Genomic DNA, 14,422 nt, shown 5'->3' on the forward strand with positions numbered 1-14,422 from the left:
TTGCACACACTGCAGCAGGGATTTTGGCCCACTCCTCCATACAGACCTTCTCCAGATCCTTCATGTTTCGGGGCTGTCGCTGGGCAATACGGACTTTCAGCTCCCTCCAAAGATGTTCTATTGGGTTCAGGTCTGGAGACTGGCTAGGCCACTCCATGACCTCGAGATGCTTCTTACGGAGCCACTCCTTAGTTGCCCTGGCTGTGTGTTTCGGGTCGTTGTCATGCTGGAAGAACCAGCCACGACCCATCTTCAATGCTCTTACTGAGGGAAAGAGGTTGTTGGCCAAGATCTCGCGATACATGGCCCCATCCATCCTCTCCTCAATACGGTGCAGTCGTCCTGTCCCCTTTGCAGAAAAGCATCCCCGAAGAATGATGTTTCCACCTCCATGCTTCACGGTTGGGATGGTGTTCTTGGGGTTGTTCTCATCCTTCTTCTTCCTCCAAACACGGCGAGTGGAGTTTAGACCAAAAAGCTCTATTTTTGTCTCATCAGACCACATGACCATCTCCCATTACTCTTCTGGATCATCCAGATGGTCATTGGCACACTTCAGACGGGCCTGGACATGCGCTGGCTTGAGCAGGGGGACCTTGCGTGCCCTACAGGATTTTAATCCATGACAGTGTAGTGTGTTACTAATGGTTTTCTTTGAGACTGTGGTCCCAGCTCTCTTCAGGTCATTGACCAGGTCCTGCCGTGTACTTCCTCATGATCATTGATGCCCCACGAGGTGAGATGTTGCAGGGAGCCCCAGACTGAGGGTGATTGACCGTCATCTTTTTCAGTTTTTGATTTGTTAAAAAAGTTTGAAATATCCAATAAATGTCGTTCCACTTCATGATTGTGTCCCACTTGTTGTTGATTCTTCACAAAAAAATACAGTTTTATATCTTTATGTTTGAAGCCTGAAATGTGGCAAAAGGTCGCAAAGTTCAAGGGGGCCGAATACTTTCGCAAGGCACTGTATTACTCAGACTGCAAACCAGAACTTGTAAGATCCTGGTCGAATGAAACAGACGGAGGCCCAGCTAAAATAGTCAAAAAGGTTTATTCACGGGAACATTCTAAAGTCAAGAATACAAAACAATTCATTTTATACTGACTTCTCACGCCCACACATTCACACAACCATATGCACACATATACACACAAACAGACGCACACAATGTCCTACTAGGCACACACTGTCTCACTACCCAGCATGAGTGACCTTGTCCTTGAGACTACTCCCCGTTCTCTCCCAAATCGCTAGTCAGGTCGTCACCAAGCTCAGACAGTCTCTGTTTAAAATACCATAAAGACATTGTTTTACCCTAATTCTGACTAGGACTACACATTTATTGATTATGATTTTATACATTCTAATCAATTCCATACAATTATATGTTTCAGGGCAGAATATTCTAATCGTTCAATTAACAGATAATTCTCAACTAACAATCGCCCTCACCTCGATTTGTATTATATATAATATATATATATATATATATATATTTAAAAATTCATGTTTATCTTATTTTCCATAATTAGCTATTCATATTTGTAGTAATGTAGGCAGTTTATGCAAATGATTTTTACCTCTCACCAGTCTCGCCATTATCAAAATTACATTATGGCAAGCAATTATTATTTTAGCAAACAATTATAGTGATTCATCATATACAAGGTTGTATATCTGTCCGAAGCAGTGTACCACGTTCGAGTTCGATTTTGTCGATAGCTTCGCGTGGGATCTGAAGCGCTGTAAGGAGTAACTCTCTAACTACACATTCAGGAACTTCTTCTTTCTCTTGGATACCTGTAACTGTGGTAAAGACAGTTTAAAATGGTATAATCAAAGGATATTCGCGCTTTCAAACCACTTGAGCCACAGACTCCAAATAAGTGTCATGATGTTGGAAAAATATGTCTTATGTGTAGGCCCAATGAGTGGACATTCTGAACCTTGTTTGAAGTCAGTAGGTCACATGACCAAGGAGCTATTGACATTTTAAAGTTTGTAAAATCGAGAGATGAAAATGGACACCATTGGTGTGCAATGTGTAGGCCCACTGAGAAGAATTCTGAACCTTGTTTTGAAGTCAGTAGGTCACATGACCAATTGATATTCAAAAATGTAAATACATAATTTAAAATAGTGCAAGATGTAAATAGACAAAAAAAAGTATGTGCAATGTGTGTCTATGCCATCGGGTTAGCTACAACCAGTTTTGAACGTTTTAGGAGTAATGATTAAAGAGCTATTGAAATGTGAATGTTGATTTGTCACTTTGTTGACATCCCTAACTGCTGTTGGTGGACGCAAGGAAAACTACAGACGAATATCCAACCTGAAACTTTCATTACTTCGGTCTGTAAGTACCAGTTTTTCTCTCATGGATCTAGTCTGTATGTCAAGTAAGGCTTCTCTCAGAACGATGTTCTCCATTTTAAGTTCATTAACTTCAGTTTTAATCTTATTGACTGTCCCTGTTAGCTTGTTTGTCTTTCTCCAATGTCGCAGCTGTTTCGTCACTCATCTTGAGACTTGCCTTCAACTCTTTTATATCCTTACTGACTAGTTCAAGTATGCGCAGTTTGTCATTTATTGATATTTCGATCTTTACCATTCACGGTGGTGAAAATATTAAATCGTCTGTAGAAGAGTCACGTTTTCGTTTTGAAATATGTTCCCCTTTTACTCTCGGTTATGTTTGGGTGTTGCTTGTTTTTGTAATATTTTGTCGATGTATTTCTCTAGTCTCATGATTTGTTTTGTGTTGTTATCCAGATTGAAGGTTATTACCCACCAGATTGTGTAGCGCTAATATTTAGTCTAATTTACCGATATTGAATATTTCGTTTTTATCATGAGGTGGTCTACATAGTTCTGTTCAGTCCGCCATCTTGAAGTGTTGGCTAAGCATAAACGTCAACCTGCATTTGGAACATTAAATTAATGTGCACCCAAGCTAATAGCCAAAATAGTTACATCTCTTTCTTGCTTTTTCTCTGTATTCCAGGTTAGTCCCTGTCTGTCCATTCCAGCCCAGCTGAGATTGTATCTATGGATTCCAAAGGTAATTAACCAGAATTGTTCAACCCTTATACAGGCCATAACTGTAGAATAAGCTACTAGTTAAATAAACGTTGTGTTATACAGAGGACAGGACTGGTTAAAATGGAAACAAGTCTGGAATTTGTTTTGCTCCTATATATAGATGCATCTCTCTATTTTCCCTGTCTGACTCCTCTCTCTCAGAACGTTTTTTTTTTAAGGAGGCTGGCCCTACGAAGAGGCCAGATCTCTCCATACCTACACAAGGAACTTCTTTCCAGTCCACCAACACCGCTCAGGATGGCAGCAATGTCATCTCACCCACAATCTCTGGCAGCCAAATAAGAGACATTAATTATTACATCAGTGTGGGCTCGAAGGGTGGTGGTAAGTTACCTCAAACTTCTGACTCATTAAATTGAATACATAAAGTACAACTTACTATCTGGTGTTGGGAAATTTTACACACATCCCAGATCTTTTTGTCGCTCTCTCCCTTTGCCTCTCTCTCTCTCTCTCTCGCTTTTTCTCGTTCCAGATGATGAAGATACTTTTCCTAATTCTGAAGGTAATAACACCCTCTACAGACCATCTGAGTAATGTTTTTTTTTTTTTTTTAATACAGTAATTACTTTGAACTTTACATGCAAATCTGACACTAAGTGTGAATCTTTATATATTTGTGGTGGATGTCACAGCCCTTTGAATGAAAGGGCACACACAAGCTACTGAGCATAGATTTCTGTTAACAATCAAATCTATCATCTTCATGTTTTGATGTATTTTTCTGTCATTTTGTTTCTTTCAGATATACATGTTGAAGACCGCCATCAAAAACTAAAAGACTATCTGAAGATTAACAGTAAGATCAGTACTATTCAGGAGGGTTTAGCTCAGCATGGAAACTCCAAACTGCTTAATGACATCTACACAGCGGTTTATATAACAGAGGGGGAAAGTGGAGAGGTCAATAATGAGCATGAGGTAAGACCATTTGAAAAAACAGCTTTACAAGAAACTCCAATCCTATCCAATGACATCTTCAGATCCATAGTTGGGAAAGAAAAACCGATCAGAACTGTGCTGACAAAAGGAATCGCTGGCATTGGAAAGTCGGTCTCTTTGCAAAAGTTTGTTTTGGACTGGGTTGAAGGAAAAGCAAATCAGGATATAAAATTCATCTTTCCACTTCTTTTTCGGGATCTAAATTTGATGAGGGAGAATAAAAGTTTGATGGACATTCTTCATCCTTTTCTTCAGACAAAAGAAGCAGGAATCCTCAACAACAATGAACACAAAGTGTTATTTATCTTCGATGGTCTAGATGAGTGTCGACTTCCTCTAGACTTCCAGAACAACAAGATCTTGACTGACATCACAGAGTCAACTTCATTGCATGTGCTGCTGACTAACCTCATCAAGGGGAATCTGCTCCCATCTGCTCGCATCTGGATAACCTCCCAATCAGCCGCAGCCAATCGCATCCCCCCTGAGTTTGTTGACAGAGTGACAGAGGTACGAGGGTTCAATGACCCACAGAAGGAAGAGTTTTTCAGAAGGAGATTCAGTGATCAGAAACTGGCCAACAGAATCATCAAACACATTAAGTCAATACGGAGCCTCTACATCATGTGTCACATACCTTTGTTCTGCTGGATTTTAGCCACTGTCCTGGAGAGAATGAACAAAATGGAAAGTGGAGAGATCCCCAAAACCCTGACCCAAATGTACACGCACTTCCTGAACATCCAGAGAATGCTAAGGAAACGAAAGTACCCTGGAGAAAATGAGCGAGATCCACTCTGGTATAAAGCTAGCATCATGTCACTGGGAAAACTGGCCTATCAGCAACTGGAAAAAGACCATCGGACCTTCTTTGAAGAGGATCTGACAGAGTGTGGCATTGATGTCAGAGAGGGGTCCATTTTTTCAAGGGTTTGTTCAGAGATGTTCAATACAGAGTTTGGACTGTACGAGAGCAAGACGTACCAATTTGTGCATCTGAGCATCCAGGAGTTTCTTGCTGCTGTGTATGTTTTCATCTCATTCAAAACCAGCAATGAAAATCCAATGCTAGAAGAACAACACTGCGCCAAAGGCAAAGACATCTACTTAAGTGCAGTAGATAAGGCCGTTCAAAGTGAGAATGGGCACCTAGACCTTTTCCTCCGCTTCCTTCTCGGCCTCTCGCTGAAGAGCAATCAAGATATCTTACAAGGTTTACTGATAGAAAAAACAGGCAGCTCACAGACCAATGAGAAAACAGCCATGTATATTAAGATGAAGATCAAGGAAAACCCCTCTCCAGAGTGTTGCATCAATCTGTTCCACTGTCTGAATGAGCTGAATGACCATTCCTTACAGGAGGAAATCCAAAGCTACATAAGGTCTGGAAGTTCCTTGTTTGCCAGACTCTCATCTGCACAGTGGTCCGCTCTGGTCTTTGTGTTGCTGACTTCCACGGACGAGCTGGAAGTGTTTGACCTGAAGAAATACATCAGATCGGATGAGTGTCTTCTGAGGCTGCTGCCAGTGGTCAAAGCTTCTAGAACCGCTCTGTGAGTATTTGGTCAAATCGATGTACTGAAAGTTAGCAAATCAATATTCTATTACTTCATGGTAATTGAATTTCGTAGTCCCTAGACAAAATCATACTACTGATCTATTCAAGTGAAGATAATTAATTTCTATAAGTAACCACCATGTTACCCATTCTAAATTTGTTTAGGATAGGACAACAATGTGTCCTGTCTCTTTAAAATGCCATGGTTCATTTGTGCAGTATTTTTCGCTCTGTGAAGGAAGTTTTGGAGACAGAAGATGTCGTCTAATAACTCATTACATTTGACAATATATTTTCCCAGACTCAATGGATGTAAACTTACCTGGAGATGCTGTGAAGCACTGGCCTCAGCTCTCAGCTCGAAGTTCTCTAGTCTGAGACATCTGGACCTAGGAAACAATGACCTGCAGGACTCAGGAGTGAAAACACTCTGTGCTGGACTGGGGAATCCACTCAATAAACTAGATACACTGAAGTAAGACAATCTTCTGAGCGTGAAATTAGATTTTAAATGCTAGATAACTGTATTTACGGCCAACAATGAGTTGTGATTTGATTTGTACTACCATTTAGTGCACATCCCTATAGTAAGTGTATGCCATTTAATTGTAGAATGTCTCTCTTCAGACTGTCTCAGTGTAATATCACAGAGGAAGGCTGTGCTTCTCTGGCTTTAGCACTGAGGTTAAACCCATCACACCCAAGAGAACTGGACCTGAGTGGAAATAACCTAGGTGACACCGGTGTAAAAATGCTCTCTACTGTACTCAAAGATCCACAATGTAAACTGCAGAAACTGAGGTGAGTATTCTGATCAGTGGAATTAATCAAAAACAATTGCATTAGAAAAAGATAACTGTGGAGGTAGATTCTCATTGACCCGGCGAAGGCACACCTGAGTAAGAATCCTAGCTTAGTTTCACCTTTTTACCACGTTACCATTACTTTCCCGTCCTTATGGAGACATTAACAGAAATTTGAAAGTCAATATGCTTTTTAGACTGTCACACATTCAACATTGTGTGTTTTGTAGTAAATTTGACTAATTTGATACAAATGTATTCAGAAAGTCCAAATAGATATATGACATGTAGAACAGACATGCTTCTCTGTCATGTGGAGAAAACAAACAGAAGACCATTTGATGTGCAACATTAAGGACAGTACACCTTCTATAGTACACCTTAATAAAGGATTAAGGCATGTTCAGCATGCACCTGTCTAAACACAAGCAGCAGAATTCACTTAAAGTAAACCGGGAATTTTTACCTCATCAAATCTGAAGTTTACTTGCTAATTGTTTTCCTCAAATTATGGCATGAGTGTTGCCTGTGTGGTTCATATAAACATATATAACAATCATTGATTTCTTTAAACTCATGAAACCAGTTATAGGCTAGCATTAGGGCCGGGATGATACCAGTATTACGACAGTATCGTGGCAAGGAAACAAAATGCAAAGCAGATGTAACTTCTTTAGGAAAGCAGCCCTAATTGTTGGAAACAAACCACATTATGTTGTCATCCAGAGTCAAATTTATTTATTTTCCAAGCTATTCAGCAGGTTTTTAAAGGACCAGACAGTTTGGTCTGCTTCATGTTTAAATTTTTGCCATAGAAGAAATATTGTGATACTGGTATCATCACAGCCTTAGCTAACATATGCTTTTGCTCATGGTTGTGGCTATGTTTGCCCCTTTCTGGCCATTTAGGTGACCCATTTCGAGCCAAATGTTCCATAATTAACATTAAGATGAATGATTTTTGTAAAACTACAATGCTTTCCTTCTATTCACAATGACACTGAATATTTTCTAAATGTGAATAATCTTTTGAGGCAAAGAGTTGAATGTTTTTACATTAACTAACATCACAGGATGTCAGGCTGTGGAGTCTCAGAAGAAGGCTGTTCATCTCTGGCTTCAGCCCTGACGTCGAACCCCTCACACCTGAGAGAGCTGGATCTAAGCAGGAATGGCCCTGGAGGCTCAGGAGTGGAGAAGCTCTCTGCAGTACTGGTGGATACACACTGTAAACTTGAGACGCTGAGGTGAAAAATTGAATAGTCTTTTCTTTACACAGTATCCCATATTTCTGAGTGAAGAGTGACAGCGTTATTCCTTCTTTCTGTAGGCTGTCAAACTGTAGTATCACAGAAGAAGGCTGTGCTTCTCTGGCTTCAGCTGTGACGTCAAACCCCTTTCACCTGAGAGAGCTGGACCTGAGCGGGAATAACTTAGGAGACTCAGAATTAGAACGGCTGACAGTTGTTTTGAAGAATCCACAGTGCAAACTTGAGAAACTGTTGTAAACAACTCATTATTTTGAGCACTTTGAGAAATGTTTTCATAGATAATATTTTATGTGATTGATATTTTCAATTCAACACTATGGTCATATTTTACATTAACTAGACTATATAACAATGCATATGAAATAATATGCACCTCATGTTACCAATCTTAAAAAATGTTCACTTCTCTCCAAAGGCTTAAAAAATGCACATTCACAGTGGAAGGCTGTGCTGCTCTGGCTATGGCTTTAGCCCTGAGGCCAAGACCATCACCCCTGAGAGAGCTGGACCTAAGTGAGAACCAACCTGGTAACTTAGGAGTAAAACTCCTCTCTTCTGTACTGGAGGATAAACGCTGTACACTGGAAACACTGAGGTAAAGACTGTGTCCTCATGGTGGTTGGTTTAAGCAGGGCAATAAGTCGGGACTGAACCGGCAGACTGTATTTGGTTCGGCAGCACTGCTCTGCGGCTGACGCTGTTCTGTTTCCACCCTTCTGGGTGTGTGTGTTGTGAGGTTTGGTCAAATAAACAATAAAGGATCTGTTCTATATCTCCCTAGGTTTAATGATTGCAACCTCACTGAGAAATGCTGTGAAGCGCTGGCTTCAGCTCTCAGCTCCAGCACTTCAAGTTTGAGAGAGCTAGACCTGGGGAAAAACAAACTCCACGATGTGGGGGTGAAGCTGTTCTCTGTTGGACTGGGGAATACCTACTGTAATCTGGCAACACTGAGGTAAGAGAGCTAAATTATACATGATACTTTTGTATATATAGTGTATGTGGACACCCATTTAAATAAGTGGATTAGGCTATTTCAGCCACACCTGTTGCTGACAGGTGTGTAAAATCGAGCATACAGCCATGCAATCTCCGTAGACAAACATTGGCGGTAGAATAGCCTTACTGAAGCGCTCAATGACTTGCACCGTCATAGGATGCCACCTTTCTGACAAGTCAATTCGTCAAATTTCTGCCCTGCTAGAGCTGCTCCAGTCAACTGTAAGTGCTGTTATTGTGAAGTGGCAACGTCTAGGAGCAACAACGGATCAGCCGCGAATAAGTAGGCCACACAAGCTCACAGAACGAGTCCGCTGAAGTACTTAGCATGTAAAAATAGTTTTTCCTCAGTTGCAACACTCACTACCAAGTCCCAAACGGCGTCTGGAAGCAACTGCAGCACAATAACTGTTAGTCGGAAGCTTCATGAAATGGGTTTACACGGCTGAGCAGCCGCACACAAGCTTAAGATCACCATGCGCAATGCCAAGCCTCTGCTGGAGTGGTGTAAAGCTCACCGGCATTGGACTCTGGCCTAATGGAAATGCATTCTCTGGAGTGATGAATCACGCTCCACCATCTGGAAGTCCGATGGACAAATCAGGGTTTGGCAGATGCCAGGAGAAACACTATCTGCTCCAAAGCATAGTGTCAACGGTAAAGTTTGGTGGAGGAGGAATAATGGTCTGGGGCCGTTTTTTCATGGTTGGGCTAGGGCCCTCATAATGCTACAGCTTACAATGACATTCTATATGATTCTGTGCTTCCAACTTTGTGGCAAAAGTTTGGGGAAGGCCCTTTCCTGTTTCAGCATGACAGTGACCCCGTGCACAAAGTGAGGTCCATACAGAAATGGTTTGTTGAGGTTGGTGTGAAAGAACTTGACTGGCTTGCGCAGAGCCTTGACCTCAACCGTATCGAACACCTTTGAGATGAATTGGAACGCTGAATGCAAGCCAGGCCTAATCGACCAACATCAATGCCCGACCTCACTAATGCTCTTGTGGCTGAATGGAAGCAAGTAGTCCCCGCAGCTATGTTCCAACATCTAATGGAAAGCCTTCCCAGAAGAGTGGAGACTGTTGTAGCAGGAAATGAGGGACCAACTCCATATTAATGCCCATGAATTTGAAATTAGATGTTCAACGAGCAGGTTTCCATATACTTTTGGTCATGTAGTGTACGTGTCCTAAAATGAAGTATCACAAAGTTAATCATTTTGATTGATTAAACTTGAGTTAGATAATGGAGAAGTTAGACAATCTTGAAGGTGACAGATGATTCATATTATTTAACAATGTATATATTAATCAACAAATTGCAATGTACAGTATATTGGATGATCGTATTGAATCTACAAATGATACACTACTACTTATTGGATGATTATGATGCATTGATAAATATGTCTTATGCTTCTCTCTGTAGGTTGTCAGATTGTGGTGTCACAGCGAATGGGATTTTCTTCTTGTCTTCAGCACTCAAGACAAATCCCTCATTCCTGAGAGAGCTGGACATGAGTCGGAATAGTCTAGGAGATTCAGGAGTAAACCTGCTCTCTGCTGCACTGGAGAATCTACATTGTAATCTGGAGACATTGCAGTACGTATTGTGACCATTATATTACAAGGTGTATGTTATTTTAACTATAAAGCAATTTTAACACATTCCAATCAAAAATGGTATTTCCTTCAGCTTGAAGGACTGCAATCTCACTGCGAGATGTTGTGGTGCCCTGGCCTCAGCTCTCAGCTCAAAAGGCTGTAGTCTGAGAGAGCTGGATCTGAGTGGCAACGAGCTGAAGAATTCAGGAGTGGAACTGCTCTGTGTTGGATTGGGGAGTCCTCACTGTAAAGTGAAGACACTCCGGTAAGCTCCATAGAAATATAATTAACATATACCCTCAGACTATGGCCAATTCCAATTCTATGGTATCATTGACTTGAATCACATAAATTAGCACCACAACAAAAACAGTACATCAGAATGACTACACTTTGGAAGATAATGTTAGGCTGAGACATTCAATCAGAGGTTATTCAGTCACATTCAATCACACTGATTTCTGAGATGGGTTCGGTGTAGGCCAGGGTTGAGGTCAATTCAGGAAGTACATAGGAATGTCTATCATACTTTTCTCGCAATGTTTTTCAATTAGGAACATTTGGGATTTGGTTTACTTTCTGAGTTGCCTGGAATTTACCGCGACCCTAATGAAGGCAACATCTGTAAGATACACAAGCGTGTGCACATAACACTAACACACAATGTGTGTGTGAGGAAACCTGGGTGTTTTATCTCAGCCTTTTCTCCCTCTGGTGGTGAGAACACACATACAGTACATTCTATTCTATTGCACATGTACTATTCATCTCTTGCTGTCAAGTCAATTAACATGCCTTTACGTAATAATACTTGATTACAGAATTGCTGTTTTGAGTCTGCTTATCTGAGCAATGTAACTAGGGTTTACAGACAGTGTTTTCATGTTTTCTCCCTCCTCCCTCTCTCACTTTCTCTGCAGAATGTCACGCTGTAGAGTCACAGATGGGGGATGTTCTTCTCTGGCTTCAGCTCTGTTGTCCAACCCGTCACACCTGAGAGAAATTAATCTAGACAACAATAACCCTGGGTACTCTGGATTGAGACTGCTCTCTGCTGTAATGGAGGACCCAACCTTTAAACTGGAGACACTGAGGTTAGTGCTTTTGAAATGTTCAGGTCCCAGTTTTTCAAAAACATTTAATCCAGATCACAATGATCCTGTGCTGTCTCAATCTGGTTTCCCCATTCGATTTTGGAAACACACAGGAAGACAATATTTAGACTTAATGTTATATAACATATTTTTGTAGCATAGAATGGGATTTTTCATTTTGTCTTAGTACGACATCCCAAAATAAAAAAGGGATCACATCTGGAGGGGGATCAGAATTTAATACAACACAGGATTATTTTGATCTGGATTAAATGTTTTTGGAAAAACTGGGTCCAGAAAATCTATATCAGATCTGAGTTCAAATACTATTTTGAAGTAATTTTAAATACATTAGCTGGGCTTGATTTGTACTTTAATTTATCAATAGAACCAATAGAATAGTCGAGTGCAAACCCTTCCCACCTGGCACTATTGGCAGGTAACATCAAACACAAAGTATTTGAAAGATTTCAAACATAGTTACAGTGCCTTGCGAAAGTATTCAGCCCCCTTGAACTTTGCGACCTTTTGCCACATTTCAGGCTTCAAACATAATGATATAAACTGTATTTTTTTGTGAAGAATCAACAACAAGTGGGACACAATCATGAAGTGGAACGACATTTATTGGATATTTCAAACTTTTTTAACAAATCAAAAACTGAAAAATTGGGCGTGCAAAATTATTCAGCCCCTTTACTTTCAGTGCAGCAAACTCTCTCCAGAAGTTCAGTGAGGATCTCTGAATGATCCAATGTTGACCTAAATGACTAATGATGATAAATACAATCCACCTGTGTGTAATCAGTCTCCGTATGAATGCACCTGCACTGTGATAGTCTCAGAGGTCCGTTAAAAGCGCAGAGAGCATCATGAAGAACAAGCTGAACACACCAGGCAGCTCCCTCCATACTGTTTTCTGAAGAAGTTTAAAGTCTGGATTTGGATACAAAAGATTTCCCAAGCTTTAAACATCCCAAGGAGCACTGTGCAAGCGATAATATTGAAATGGAAGGAGTATCAGACCACTGGCAAATCTACCAAGACCTGGCCGTCCCTCTAAACTTTCCTCATACAAAAAGACTGATCAGAGATGAGCCAAGAGGCCCATGATCACTCTGGATGAACTGCAGAGATCTACAAACTGAGGTGGGTTTAGACTCTGTCCATAGGACAACAATCAGTACTCTTCTGGATATTGCACAAATCTGGCCTTTATGGAAGAGTGGCAAGAAGGGGGAAAGCCATTTCTTAAAGATATCCATAAAGTGTTGTTTAAACTTTGCCCAGCCACCTGGGTCAGACACAGGTCCAAACATGTGGAAGAAGGTGCTCTGGTCAGATGAAACCAAAATTGAACTTTTTGGCAACAATGCAAAAAAGTTTATGTTTGGCGTAAAAGCAACACAGCTCATCACCCTGAACCACCATCCCCACTGTCAAACATGGTGGTGGCAGCATCATGGATTGGGCCTGCTTTTCTTCAGCAGGGACAGGGTAGATGGTTAAAATTGATGGGAAGATGGATGGAGCCAAATACAGGACCATTCTGGAAGAAAACCTGATGGAGTCTGCAAAATTTCGACCTGAGACTGGGACAGATTTGTCTTCCAACAAGACAATGATCCAAAACATAATGATTGCAAAATCTACAATGGAATGGTTCAAAAATAAACATAAGGATGTTAGAATGGCCAAGTCAAATGTACAGACCTGAATAATCGAGAATCTGTGGAAAGAACTGAAAACTGCTGTTTTATGACAAAAAGCTCTCCATCCAACCTCACTGAGCTCAGCTGTTTTTGCAAGGAGGAATGGGGAAAAAAATTCAGTCTCTCAATGTTTTAAACATGACAGACTGCCTTCCCCAAGCGAGTGTACAGCTGTAATTTTTCCATGCAAATTTTATTATGTTGGCGCTACAAAGTTCATTTTTCAATGTATGGGGAGGCTGAATAATTTTGGCACACCCAATTTTTCAGTTTTTGATTTGTTAAAAATGTTTGAAATATTTCAATAAATGTCATTCCACTTCATGATTGTGTCCCACTTGTTGTTGATTCTTCACAAAAAAATACAGTTTTATATCTTTATGTTTGAAGCCTGAAATGTGGCAAAAGGTCGCAAAGTTCAAGGGGGCCGAATACTTTCGCAAGGCACTGTATTTTAACCCAGATATTTCGATATTAATGTTGATCAATAGTTGCATTCTTTTGGGACATTAATCAAATATGGGTATCTGTATCTTTGACCTGAATGATTGTCTATGTTTATGTTTATCAATCTATCAACAGTGCATGGCCTTATCCTGTGGGGAGAGAGAAATGATCGAAGGACATAATGGATGAATTCTGTATCCAAAAACACAATGTACAGAGCAGATATATATTTGTACTGATAAATATTTGTAGATATTTGTACATATCTGTAGATGTTTTATGACATAAAGAATGACTGCCTGCAACCAAAAACACAATGTACAGAGCAGATATATATTTGTACTGATAAATATTTGTAGATGTTTGTACAGATCTGTAGATGTTTTATGACATAATGAATGACTGCCTTCATCCAAAGGCGCAGTGTACTGAGCGGATGCATTTTTCCATGTAGATATTTTATTATGTGGGTGATTTTTTTCTACAGCTGTTCATTTTTCAATGTATGCTATGAGTCTAGAGGCTGGGAATGGGATTCAGGCACACCACTATGGTATGTTGTTATTATTTGTTTTCCAGTTATTCATGTTCAATCAATATTTCAATAAAGAAGCATTAACAGATTGTAATTTGCCTTTGTCAATTGTGGAATTATTATTTTACATCTGTCATCAAACACAGGATATAAAATGTTTTACCCTATTAGCTGGTAATTATTGGTGCTATAACAGGACAGACACCCATAATATTTGAACCAGCCACCTTTCGGTTACTGGCCCAATGCTCTAGCTGCTAGGCTACCTGTCGCAAACTGGGATGCATCCCAAATCTCCTTTCTCCTGAAGTGTGAACTTGTTCACTACATCCCACAAATATAATAGCATTG

General features: G+C 40.3%; 1 protein-coding gene across 2 annotated transcripts; it reads left to right on the top strand.

Moving 5' to 3' along the window:
- Positions 1–2,083: 2,083 nt before the first annotated feature.
- Positions 2,084–14,165, top strand: LOC112249967 (NACHT, LRR and PYD domains-containing protein 3). Of its 2 annotated transcripts, XM_024419735.2 has the most exons (15): positions 2,084–2,360; positions 3,009–3,065; positions 3,248–3,430; positions 3,582–3,611; positions 3,852–5,601; positions 5,908–6,081; positions 6,234–6,407; positions 7,483–7,656; positions 7,740–7,913; positions 8,096–8,275; positions 8,462–8,635; positions 10,108–10,281; positions 10,375–10,548; positions 11,204–11,377; positions 13,672–14,165. In XM_024419735.2, the coding sequence occupies exons 2-15, from the start codon at positions 3,053–3,055 to the stop codon at positions 13,703–13,705; spliced, it is 3,582 nt and encodes a 1,193-aa protein (XP_024275503.1). In that variant the 5' UTR covers positions 2,084–2,360; positions 3,009–3,052; the 3' UTR covers positions 13,706–14,165. The 2 variants fall into 2 exon arrangements, with proteins under 2 accessions (XP_024275503.1, XP_024275504.1); XM_024419736.2 differs by lacking the exon at positions 2,084–2,360 and having other exon boundaries at positions 3,265–3,430.
- The last annotated feature ends 257 nt before the right edge of the window (positions 14,166–14,422 follow it).

Source organism: Oncorhynchus tshawytscha, linkage group LG05 (genome assembly GCF_018296145.1).
Source record: "Oncorhynchus tshawytscha isolate Ot180627B linkage group LG05, Otsh_v2.0, whole genome shotgun sequence".
Classification (NCBI taxonomy): domain Eukaryota; kingdom Metazoa; phylum Chordata; class Actinopteri; order Salmoniformes; family Salmonidae; genus Oncorhynchus; species Oncorhynchus tshawytscha.

What these genes read in the sequence shown, in the direction of transcription:
- LOC112249967 (XM_024419735.2), top strand. An exon ending in TACTTTTCCTAATTCTGAAG is followed by an intron (nt 3,612 to 3,851) that starts GTAATAACACCC and finishes TGTTTCTTTCAG; the next exon opens with ATATACATGTTGAAGACCGC. An exon ending in TGTACACTGGAAACACTGAG is followed by an intron (nt 8,276 to 8,461) that starts GTAAAGACTGTG and finishes ATATCTCCCTAG; the next exon opens with GTTTAATGATTGCAACCTCA.